The sequence below is a fragment of the Pocillopora damicornis genome, chromosome 12 (genome assembly GCF_964200805.1).
Source record: "Pocillopora damicornis chromosome 12, jaPocDami1.2, whole genome shotgun sequence".
Classification (NCBI taxonomy): domain Eukaryota; kingdom Metazoa; phylum Cnidaria; class Anthozoa; order Scleractinia; family Pocilloporidae; genus Pocillopora; species Pocillopora damicornis.
Genome location: NC_142681.1, coordinates 13325430 through 13337701, shown reverse-complemented (window position 1 = coordinate 13337701; position 12272 = coordinate 13325430). Strand labels below are relative to the sequence as shown.

General features: G+C 39.2%; 1 protein-coding gene across 1 annotated transcript; it reads right to left on the bottom strand.

Annotated features, from left to right (window-relative positions):
* Nucleotides 1-6252: 6252 nt before the first annotated feature.
* Nucleotides 6253-11183, bottom strand: LOC149036574 (uncharacterized). Its single transcript, XM_089189305.1, has 2 exons — nucleotides 7389-11183; nucleotides 6253-7058 (listed from the first exon to the last, which is right to left on the bottom strand). The coding sequence occupies exons 1-2, from the start codon at nucleotides 10724-10726 to the stop codon at nucleotides 6992-6994; spliced, it is 3405 nt and encodes a 1134-aa protein (XP_089045431.1). The 5' UTR covers nucleotides 10727-11183; the 3' UTR covers nucleotides 6253-6991.
* Between the last annotated feature and the right edge of the window lie 1089 nt (nucleotides 11184-12272).

Sequence of the window (12272 nt, the reverse complement as noted above, 5' to 3'; positions counted from 1 at the left end):
ACTAACCAAAACCTATTTTACGATATAAACCAACAACTGTAGCTCATCTGGGCTATAATGTACTGTAAGGGTCACGTGACATACTTGACACGTTTCTGTAACTCTAAATAAACGAAGACAGGTAAATTGACAGCTGCTCCAAAATAAATTCAATGTTTTGGACGACAGCTAGAGCTCTTTGGATCGACTTCTCACGCAACAAATGGGGTCAGAGTTATCGAAGGTAAAATTAATAGAAAATTTCCCTCGAGATCGCGAATGTTTTTCGAAAAAATTTATGCGAGCTTTTAACCACGTCAAAAGAATGAGTTCAGCTTTATCTTCCTCGGAACCAACCTGCTTTTCATGGACAGATTGAGATGCAAACAACACTCTTGGTTTCATATTTTTCTCCTTCATGGATTTTTTCTTTTTCGGCTGAGGAACTTTTTGCTTCAGGCTGTGATTGGCAGAGGTCAAGACATCTGGCCATGTGCGGTTTCCACAACACTTTTCTGGGATATTACTAACATGTCTTGTTTTGAAAGGAGAAGATCTAATTGACAGCGGTGGTTGACTTGAAGAATTTTTGGGAGTGAATGTCAGGCCATTTGGAAATTCCTGGTCACAAAAACAATCAAATATGAGGCATAATTGATAACATACAAAGAATCAAATTCTATCTTCTGTAAAAAATTTTTTTCTTCATTTTGCCATGCATGGAATTTTGTACCAAATTCTAATGTTCTAATGAACTAATTTGCAACTGCAAGAGCAAGTTCTTGGAGGTGTGTTGATTTTTTGTCTTAATGTTAGTGCAGGGTTCTTTTTTCAGAGCGGGCAGGCACCAAACATTGTTAGCTTACTTAGCAAGGTTTGAACAGTCAGGCAATTCTTCACTCATCTACTGGTTATGAGGCAGAGAATTAACACTAAACACAATCTACTTTAAGCCAAATTATTTTTTTTAACTAAATCATCCCACTCCCAAAATTGCTGTTAGGGGATTTTGAGTTAACACTCCCAGGGGTAATTAGAGAGGAACTGTTCCTTACAAATTACTGGTACATTCAAAAGCATGAAGGTGATGAGAAGAAAGTTAAGTAACAATTGAACATATTGCTTGAATTAACATCAAATTCTCAGAACTAGATCACTGCAAAGAAATTGACACTTAGATCTTGGGAGTGAAAGGGTTAAATAAAGTAATATATACTAATTAATCTCCTCATCACCTTTCTACTTGGCAATAGATCAATATTGTTGCGAGAAATTCCTTAATGGCAATTCTGGAAGGGAGGGGTATACAGAAAACTGAAAAAGCATAACGTCATTCTTTCTTATTCAATTTTTGGAAAGGTTAAATCCATACAAAACTGGATAAACAAGTCATTGGCAATGCTACAAACTCAGTCAACCTCAACTGTATCACATCCATGTATTTGTAATTTGCAGTACTTCTGCAGAGGACTGCAAAAGGGCTTCTAAATTGAGTGTTGCAAAACCAAGATCATATCAGCCTGAGTCAATTTAACAAAGGGAAATATTACAAGGAACATGTGAGAACCCAAAGTAACTTAAAAGCAAACTGCCAAAAGGGTGTGAAGAGGCGAGTGGCCAAGATAAAGATATTTTATTTTTTCCATCTGATTGGTTGAGAGTGTGGCACCAGTTTTCTTAGCCTATTAACTCCCAGAAGTGATTAAAAGGTAACTTCTCCCAATGATATGCATCTGTTATCCAGCAAACAGGTAATGGAAATACTCAAACTTTTCAGGTAGAGATTGTTTTCTTGATCTAACACCAAATTCTTGTAACATGTTCACAAGGAAATTTGTAACAGCTAGAGGGGAGAGCTAACAAACAGATCTTGGGAATCAAAGAGTTAAACAAAAGCAATAATCACATGGTGAAACAAAAAACAAAAGCAACATGATCCTGTATTACTCTTGATACTCAATTCAAAATTGCACTATTGTCCATGCAAGAGCAATTCAAACTTAAATTGTACTTTTAAGTCATCACTAGTTTCATTATAAATATCTAAGCCTGAACACAAGCTATCTTAGGGCTGAAATTCTTTCTTGTTTTCTTTTTCAAGTATCAGATGCAAAATGAAGAACTGTTTCTTTTCTTAAGCTTCGTCGCCAAACAGAATTTAGTTAGTGCTAATTTTTAAGAAATTTTTTAACTTAACATTGACTCTGACTCATTAAAATTTGTATTGTTTACATTTCATCCTATTGACTATATAAAACAGCTGGAAATTGCCTTTGATTATTCTAAGATGAACAAGCATTAGCATCTTAGCTTTTGTTCAGCTGTTTCGTGACATGATAAGTACTTAATAAAGTTCTGAGTAGGTTTACATAATTACTTATTTTCTTAAGCTCAAGATAAAAATGGAAAACAATGAGTAACAACAAAGGCATTGTTTCTGTTATTCTTGTTAAGACCATGGCATGGCTCTCAAAATGAAAAATAACAAACCACAATTTCTGCCCCACAGGAAGCAGTGACCACATAGTGGGAATTGACTGTAGAGAATTAAAAATAAAAAGGCTACAGTAAAGACTGATTCTTCTCCAGTAGCCACAAGTACCCCTGCATATGGAAATTTTGAACACTATTAAAGGGCTAGTACCCTCATTTCATACTTGAATTTCTAATTTAGTGTAAGTTATGACAAATAATGAATGTAAATTCATCTTGGTTGTACAGGTTATATCCAGCAGTCCTTAAAAAAAATAAAAAGGTATTTTTCTGAATTTAAAAAAAAGTGTTCTTGCTTCAAAGTAAGTGCATGATATGTCATTCAATTAATGCTCTAGCAGAGTTTTTGTTTGAAATGCCAAAATCAACTTCATGACTAAGGACAAAAAAAAGGCAATAAGCAAATGTTCTGTATCCTTTATGTCAATTTGGGCTGAAAAACACGTTTTTGTTCCTTTTGCAAAAATTAGCTTATTTCACGACCAAAAACGATGCAAACAAGCTTAAACGTTATGTTTTCAGCAAAAATGCGATAGAATCTGCGAAAAAGCAATGGAGACAAGCTAACACACAGTGTTCTCAGTAAAATTTGGGCAAAAAAACCCTTAAAAACCAAAAAAAAAAATTGCGCTGACTTACCCATTTTTTGCCAAGATAATTGCCAAAACACTGAAAACTAGCTTGAAACTACATGTTTTTCACAAGATCGCGACGAAATCCGTTTAAAAACTCCAAAATACGGCAGAAATGTACCATTTTTGCAAAATTTTTCGCTAAAGTTGACAAAAACACTCAATTCGACTGAAAAACACGTTTGTTTTTTTTTTGCAAAAATAAGCTTATTTCAGTTTTAAAAACGCTGCAAAAAAGCTAAAACGCAATGTTCTCAGCAAAATAGTGCAAGAGTCTGTGGGAAAACACAAAAACCAAGCTTAAACCCAATGTAAATTGATAAAAAGGCCCGAATTGCGCATTTTGGCAGTTATTTTGGCAAAAAATGGTATATTTTGATTTCAAGCAAACTTTCAAGTAGTTGTTAAAGTTTAGAGCCAAACACAATACCAAAAAAAAAATTGGATGTTTTCAGAAAAAATTGTAACCCTCAGCCTAATCATAATCCCACCCTACCCAAGCCCTAACTCTAACTCTTGGTGCGAGCTATCCTAACCCTAACCCTAGCCCCGGGTTAGGGTTAGGGTTAGGGCTAGGGTAAAGAACGGAACTTTTCACTCCAGTCAAAATGATACAACTGATTAACATGGTCCAACCAGCCAAAACAAGATAAAATGGTCTAAACGGTGAAAAAATTTTAATTACGTGACATGGTCAAGGGGAAGAAACGATCTCACTTAGTAAAACGGTGCAACTGGTTAACATGATCCAACTTGTTAAAATGATACCAATATCTAAGATGGACAAACTGGTTTAAATGATCCAACCAGTTGAAATGGTCTAACTGGATAATGCATGTGTAACCAGTGAAATTGGTTCAAATACTTCAAGTAATCAACTTGGTAAGGATGGTAACATTAGTTAAAAAGATCCAGCATATTACAGTGGTTCAACTGGTAAAAATAATCATCCAACTACTAAAAGTTATTAAACACCAATCAAAATTAATCCAACCGCTTCAAATAATCCAACTGGTCAAAATTCTTCAAGTGGTTATTTAAGTGAAAAAGGTGACAAAATCTTCTTAAAATATTTTTGAAGAGGCTTACACCCTTACCCTAAACACTAATCTTACCTCCAAACCTTAACCCAAAACCTTCACCCTAGCCCTAACCTCAACCGCAGACCCTCTAACCCTAACACTAAGCCCAAACCCCAGCCCTAACCCTAATCCCAAACCCTAGCCCCACACCATAACCATAAAACCTAACCCTAAACCCTAAACCCTAACCTATAGCCCTTAACTTAGACCTAACCCTAACCCTAACCCTAAGCAAACCCTAACCTATAGCCCTTAACCCAGACCTAACCCTAACCCTAACCCTAACCCTAACCCTAACCCTAACCCAAACCTTCTCTATCTATCCTGTAAGTGTACCAGTCGGCCTATCGTTTGTTTTTCAGTAAACTTTCAAGTAGTTACTGAAATTTACAAACACAATACCAAAAACCCTGCAATTGAATGCTTGTAGAAAAATATTAACGCCAACCCTAAGCATAGCCTCACCCTAGCCTTAACCCTAATTCTAGCACTAAACCCCGCTAACCCTAAGCATAATTTTACCCTAGCCCTAACCCTGATTGTAACACTAAACCCCTCTGACCCGAAGCAACCCAAACTCTAACCCTAACCAGGTAATGGGCTCCTGCCCTAACCCTATCCTCAACCCTGACTTAAACCCTTTACCATAGCTTAGGATTGGTTTGGGGTTTGGGTTAGGTTTAGGATAGCACAGAGTTAGAGTGAGCACAGGACGAAATGGTATGATTCCGTAATTCGGAAAAATGAAACTCTATGTTTCCACGTCATTCACTTCTTCCTTGGACCTGTTATGTTTCCGGTATGATTCCTGAACGGAAATATGACGACACGTTTCCGTTGCATTTCTGTCAACGGAATATTATCGTCGCCTGTTTCCGTTACGTTTCCTTGTACGGATTCAAACTTTTACCGTCAAGTAAAACATATATATATAAAGTGCTGTACAGTTCTTACACCACGTTACCATGAAGACGTGATCGTTCGAGGACAACAAAGGCAAATTGACGTGCATTAGGTGTGTACGTTGGTAGGAATCATAAGAAGTCCTAGAAGCTTCGATGTTTTACACTGAGCTATGTGCATGTTAATTTTGGAACTGTTTCGAAACCTTACAAAATTGAATCTTTTAAACTTACTCTGTGATGAAACTTTGCCAGTTTCAAGGGTCTACTCCAAAACTCAAAAAGACAAACTGGTTTCTGTTTTGTTTTTTTCCGGGGTTGAAATGGACCACCCCTCATAGTTTGTTCCGTCAAAAACGCTTTTAATGTGAAGTCACGTCGACCTCGACAGAAAAGTTAGGCTCACCCTGTCAGAATCAACAGTTTGATAACGTAAATATCTAATAAGGTACATCATTGCGCTTTGATCACAGTAATGAAAAAATTTGCATTTGCTCACGCTCGCCACATTTATTCTTTGGAAAGTTATTTTACGGGAGGGCAATGTCACTTAGCTTGGCCTGTCTTGACTCTGACTGACGAAAATTGCCGACGATGCGGCGAGGTGAGCCGCATGAAATTATTGTCGGATGTTTTAAAAACTTTTTCTACCACAACAGAAACAAAAGCTGGTCGCTTACAAAATTTCAAAATGACTTCTAAATTTTGCTAAATCTTAATTTTCTCGTACAGGGCCAACGCACCTTCAATGGGTCTTTTATTTGATGTTTTACTTCTATGTAAAGATTAGTCTCTATAGCACCCAAATGACTCAACATCGCGAGGTCGGTTAATCAGGATTCTGAGAACTGTCTTCCGTATTGACCGTACACGATACGAAGGGGTCGGTGGTTTGAAACATAGCTCACGGAAAGGTTTCCAAACAAACGCAGCAAGAATTCATCTCTTTAATTTCCTTTTTGAAGCAGAGCGAAGTGGAGGAGGGAGGGGGTTGGGACGTGTAGGTTGGGGTAGGAATGAGAATTCCTCATGGGCACATGCGTGGACCGCATGCAGACACTCCTACCACTTGCATCATATATCCCACCACCTTGCCGCCTTAACAATGAACAACAGTGCTATCTGTTTTACTCTGTAACCTGGTTAAAACAAACACTCACGATATTTTCTAAGATTTCTCTCAAGCTGTCTTTTATTTTAGCGCCTTTGAAATTACTACATAATCCCTTTAGAAACTTTGCCAAAAATTGTATAAAGTGTGCTAAAAAACAAGAATATTTTGATTCCCTAAACAACATTTTGACAATGACCTGACTTAAAAACAATTAAATCACTATGCAAACATACTTTAGCTCAAACATTACAATGCCTAAGTGACTTGTTGAACCAGTTTCAAAATATTGCTGCCGTCATTTTTCCACTTGATACTGATTAAGTTCTTGACCTTGAAAGCTTTTTCCATGGTTCTATTTGGAAATCCATGAATTTTTTTCCAATCTTTTAAGCACTCAGAAGTAGTACTGGAACTTACCAAAAGAAAAGCTTTTCGTAAAGATTTTAAATAAAAAAATTTAGGATTCTGTTAACGAAACCTATAACAAAAGGCTTTGTAAGAAAACCCTGTAAGACTTAACTGGTTCGTTTTTGATGCTTAAACTACTGTTTTAACTTTGCTGATTTCACTTTACTTAAGAGCCCTAAGTCAATAATGTTTCGTGCTAATTATATCGGCCGGATAAGACAATTTTTGTGCAGAAAAAATATTCTCGGATACGTAACCAATACCTCCTTCTGAGAAGATCGGAAAAGAGAATGTAAAAAATTGAAATTAATGTCCTTAATTTGAGGTTGCCCTTTCTTTAATTACACAATAAAATAACGGATAGAGTATTTTCTCTACTTATTATATTTGGTTATCCGTCGAAAAGTCTCTAAGGTCTGTTTCCTTCGAGCTATTCTCATCTTCTTTCCTGTAACAAACGTAAAAAAAAAACAATTATAAATAACTTAATCAACATTTCTTAAATAAAGCAAATACAGTTCTACCAGGCGTAATACGTAGGCAAATGTACACTTGCATCTGATTGGCAAAGAGGCCCTTTCGAGATTCTATATTTTACACCCAACTGGAAGAATAAATTGTTACTTTTTGAAAGAAACAAAAAAAAGGGTATAAAACCAACTTTGATTTTCAAGGTGACAAAGGATCACCGCCGACAGTCAGCGACCAGTAAGTCAAAGCCACCTTCACATCTAATTTAACTTTAATTTATGAAATAACTGTCCTCACCGAGTCTTACCTCTGCTTGCCAAACTCGAGCCTCACATCATCTCCAATCAGCGTAAACGAAGCCCACTCAGACACTTTGGTAAAGCCGTTTTTTCTCATCCACTTCATGGCCTGATGAAGGGATTCACCGGCACTTTCCCCTTCAACAAGGTGTTTGTAGAACCGACTCATCAGCTGCTCTGTTGCTGAGTCTGAAATGGTCCATAGCGCAACCAACACAGAGCGAGCACCGGATCCTAAGAACGCGCGGGCAATTCTTATAACTTCCTCGGCTCTCATCTGTCCACTTCCACTGTGAGAGCAGCTAAGCACCACCAGTTTAGCTCTGATTTTTACTCGTGAGACATCAGCCATCGTCAACATGTAAGCTTCCTGTGGTAGGATAGCGTTCCGACCGTTAGGAGCAGGAATGGGAGAGAGGGCAATTTCTCCCCTCTCGGCGTTACAATGGGCAGCAAAATGTATCAGGCTCACTGAACTTATCCGCTCAAGTACCGCCTGCTTCGTTGCTTTCTCGTCTACCAGAGGCGGAACACCCACCAATCGTCCGACCATCTCCGCTTCCTTTCTTGCACCTGGCAATGGCAGCAGCCAATCAACCTTGGGATTGCCTATTACCAAGGCACCAGTGTTGCTGTGATAATCCTCTGGACTATCTCGAATGATCTTGAGTGTTGTCAAAGAAGGAATGACACGGATCCTATGAGTCTCCGACAGGTATTCGGCCCCCTCCTTTTCACGGAGAGCAGCAAACGGAACTTGGTACAAACAGCGGTCAGGGACGATTATGACTTCAGGCTCCTCAAGCAAATCATAAACGGGGGCAATAAACATTTTGTAACACAAAGATAGACTTGAAATGACTCCTTCGTTCTTGTCCTCGTGTTCCTCCACGAGTCGCAATCTTGCTGAGCTCTTTTGCCCGAGGGAGAGAGGTTGCAAACAATCTGCCAAAAATTTACTTAAAGGCAAATCTTTGGGCAACCCAGCCTGAACTAGATTCTCTTCCACAGATATTCTTTTAAAGTGAAGGACTCCACTTGTTTTCAAGATCCACAAATGCAAATCATTTTGAAAATAAGAAATGTACAGACAAGTACAGTTGTCTTCCTTTCTAGAGATGTCTTCAATGCCAAACCAAGATTGTGGATTAGCAGAGATGTGCGTTTCAACCGAGTACTTCTCTGTCATCAAGTCTGATAGGCCTCTGGCTCGAACCAACTCCTCAACGTAAAGAGCATCCCGAGAATTTCCGGTGGCACAAAGCAACTTAGAAAGCAGCTTGTGGGTAAATGTTCTTGAGTCCTCCAGAAATAATGTTCTGAACTGATCATTGGCGCCCAAGAACGATCTCAGCTCCTTATACTTTTCAATGCACAGGTGAAGACACAAAAGGGAGTCTTTGAGTTTATTTTTAAATAAATACAAAATAGCGTACTCTTGAAGGATTTGGAACTCTTTTCTTCTGTCTCCAATATCTCTAGATATGGATAAAGCTTTCTCCAAGCATACTTCCGAAGCTTCATAATCTCCAACAGTTCTAGACACAACTCCAAGGTTTGCAAGATCTGCTGCCTCCCCTTCCTTATCACCAATTTCAGTTCTGATAACGAGCGCTTTGTGGAGATGCTCTTTAGCCTTGTCGTATTGCCCGAGCGACTGAAACACAGTTCCTAGGTTTCCATAACATGATGCTTCTCCTCTTCTGTCGCCAATTTCAGTTGTGATGACAAGCGCTTTTTGGAGATACTCTTTAGCCTTGTCGTATTGCCCGAGCGACTGAAACACAGTTCCTAGGTTTCCATAACATGATGCTTTTCCTCTTCTGTCGCCAATTTCAGTTCTGATGGCGAGGGCTTCTTGGAGATACTCCTTAGCCTTGTCGTATTGCCCGAGCGACTGAAACACAGCACCAAGATTTCCGTAGTCAGTTGCCTCTCCTTCTCTGTCGCCAATTTTAGTTCTGATGACAAGCGCTTTTTGGAGATTCTCGTTAGCCATGTCATATTGCCCGAGCGACTGAAATACAGTTCCTAGGTTTCCATAACATGATGCTTCTCCTCTTCTGTCGCCAATTTCAGTTGTGATGACAAGCGCTTTTTGGAGATACTCTTTGGCCTTGTCGTATTGCCCGAGAGAATGAAACACAGTTCCTAGGTTTCCGTAGTCAGTTGCCTCTCCTTCCCTGTCGCCAATTTTAGTTCTGATGACAAGTGCTTTTTGGAGATGCTCTTTAGCCTTGTCGTATTGCCCGAGCGACTGAAACACAGTTCCTAGGTTTCCATAACATGATGCTTCTCCTCTTCTGTCGCCAATTTCAGTTCTGATGGCGAGGGCTTCTTGGAGATACTCCTTAGCCTTGTCGTATTGCCCGAGCGACTGAAACACAGTTCCTAAGTTTCCATAACATGATGCTTCTCCTCTTCTGTCGCCAATTTCAGTTCTGATGGCGAGGGCTTCTTGGAGATACTCCTTAGCCTTGTCGTATTGCCCGAGCGACTGAAACACAGTACCAAGATTTCCGTAGTCAGTTGCCTCTCCTTCCCTGTCGCCAATTTTAGCTCTGGTGACGAGCGCTTTTTGGAGATTCTCGTTAGCCATGTCATATTGCCCGAGCGACTGAAATACAGTTCCTAGGTTTCCATAACATGATGCTTCTCCTCTTCTGTCGCCAATTTCAGTTGTGATGACAAGCGCTTTTTGGAGATACTCTTTGGCCTTGTCATATTGCCCGAGAGAATGAAACACAGTTCCTAGGTTTCCGTAGTCAGTTGCCTCTCCTTCCCTGTCGCCAATTTTAGTTCTGATGACAAGCGCTTTTTGGAGATACTCTTTAGCCTTGTCGTATTGCCCGAGCGACTGAAACAAAGTTCCTAAGTTTCCATAACATGATGCTTCTCCTCTTCTGTCGCCAATTTCAGTTCTGATGACGAGCGCTTTTTGAAGAATCTCTATAGCCTTGTCGCACTGCCCGAGCGAGTGAAACACAGTTCCCAGGTTTCCATAGCATGATGCCTCTCCTTTTCTGTCGCCAATTTCAGATTTGATGACAAGCGCTTTTTGGAGATACTCTATAGCCTTTTCGTATTGCCCGAGAGAGTGAAACACAGTTCCTAGGTTTCCATAGTCAGTTGCCTCTCCTTTTCTGTCGCCAATTTCAGTTCTGATGAGAAGCGCTTTTTTGAAATACTGTTTAGCCTTGTCGCATTCCCCGAGTAACTGAAGCAACGTTCCTAGGTTTTCGCAATAGGATGCTTCTCCTTCTTTGTCGCCAATTTCGGTTGCTATTGCAAGGGCTCTCCCAACATGCTCCTTCGCTTTTAGGTTCTCGTCAAGTTTATGAAGCATAATTCCGAATCTTGCGCAGGCGTTTGCTTCGCCAATTTGTTCACCAGTTAATCTCTTGATATTAACTGCTTTTACGTAAAGTTGTCTGGAAACTTGTTTTGACTCTCAACAATCGCTGCAAGAGCTAAGCTTATATCTCCTTCTCTTTCTAAGTCACCAGACTCGCTGTATAAGACAAGCAGTTTCCTGCCGTATCTTTCCGCAGTTATGTAGTCAGAGATACGACGATAAGCCTTGAAAAGAAGTAAATTGAAGGCGCTGTAAAATTGTAGCAGTAGCGTTTTAAATTGGTCTTTGCTGTTTTGATCGGTGTTATTTAGCAAAATCAAACATTCGCTGCATATCTCAATGGCTTTCTGAATGCGATCTGAATTGAGCAGGAACAGGGCAACTAGAAAGGCGATGTTCATGAAAGCTATCATGGCTTCTGTCGTTAGATTTCCATTGCCATTCTCTCCTGTTATAAGGGAAACGTTATTTTAATAACAAAAGTTAACAGAATGACTCTGGATTGACGATAAGTCACTACAAACAGGAACCCATATATGAAGTTACCAAAACGGGCTGGAAACTTTTTGTAACGAGCTGAAAGTGTTAGAATTCGTAATATCGAATTAAAACAAAAAATAATAAGTGAAGAAGACGCGTGGATAAGTACAACTGGAACACATCAACGGATCACATTCGGTGAAACTTGTTTCTCTCTTAAGAGGGTAAGCTATCTTTGCGCGACAATCGACCCCTTGTTTTCCGAAGACACGGTCACGGTCACGGTGAACTTTTCATTTTTCTAGCGGGTGTGATTTGCATGATCGAAGCCAAAAATACTGAAAAAAAAAGCTAAGTGACTGTATTTCGGTTTGGCACGTCACACTTTCTAACCGATGATGGATTTGAGCATCCAAAAATGAAACATCTTGCTCTGTTTAACGGGAAACGTCAGGCTTCAGTATTCATCTCTTTTGGACCGGTTGGATTTGCAACACGAGATCGATCAGATCGAGAGTACAACTAAAGCTTCTGTCTTTAAACAATAAGCTTCTTGTGGGTGGAAATTCACCCATTGTGCTCATAAACTTTTCATTTTCTTGCGGGTGTGATTTGCATCGAAGACAAAAATAGTAACTATTATAATAATAATAAAAAAAAATAATAAAAAATTAAAAAAGAAAAAGGACGCAGTGGATCTGTAATTTGCTCGAAATTAACCACATCACTGGTGTTACCTTTGAAGGCGTTCATCCAGTTACTGAAATGTGTCACTGAAAACGAATCTATTCTTAGCTGATGAGAATGATAAACAATTTGTGAGGCCACAAAGCTTTGCGACGAATTCATTTCGCTCCGGTGCCAATCTTCGCACAACATGCCATGACTTAATAGTATCAGGAAAGGACAGGACAAATTAGTAATTAGCAATTGTCTTTGGAATTAAAAGGTTACTCATACCTCAAGTAACCGTAAAGTTAAAGCTTAAGTTACGGTAAAGTTATTCTAACAAAACAATACAAAATTATCAATGTCGCAGCTGATACTTCTGAAAGTG

Coding starts and splice junctions, on each gene's coding strand:
- LOC149036574 (XM_089189305.1), bottom strand. CDS start 10,726: ATGCTTCATAAACTTGACGAGAACCTAAAAGCGAAGGAGCATGTTGGG. Junction 7,059..7,388: donor CTCGAGTTTGGCAAGCAGAG/GTAAGACTCGGT, acceptor CGTTTGTTACAG/GAAAGAAGATGAGAATAGCT.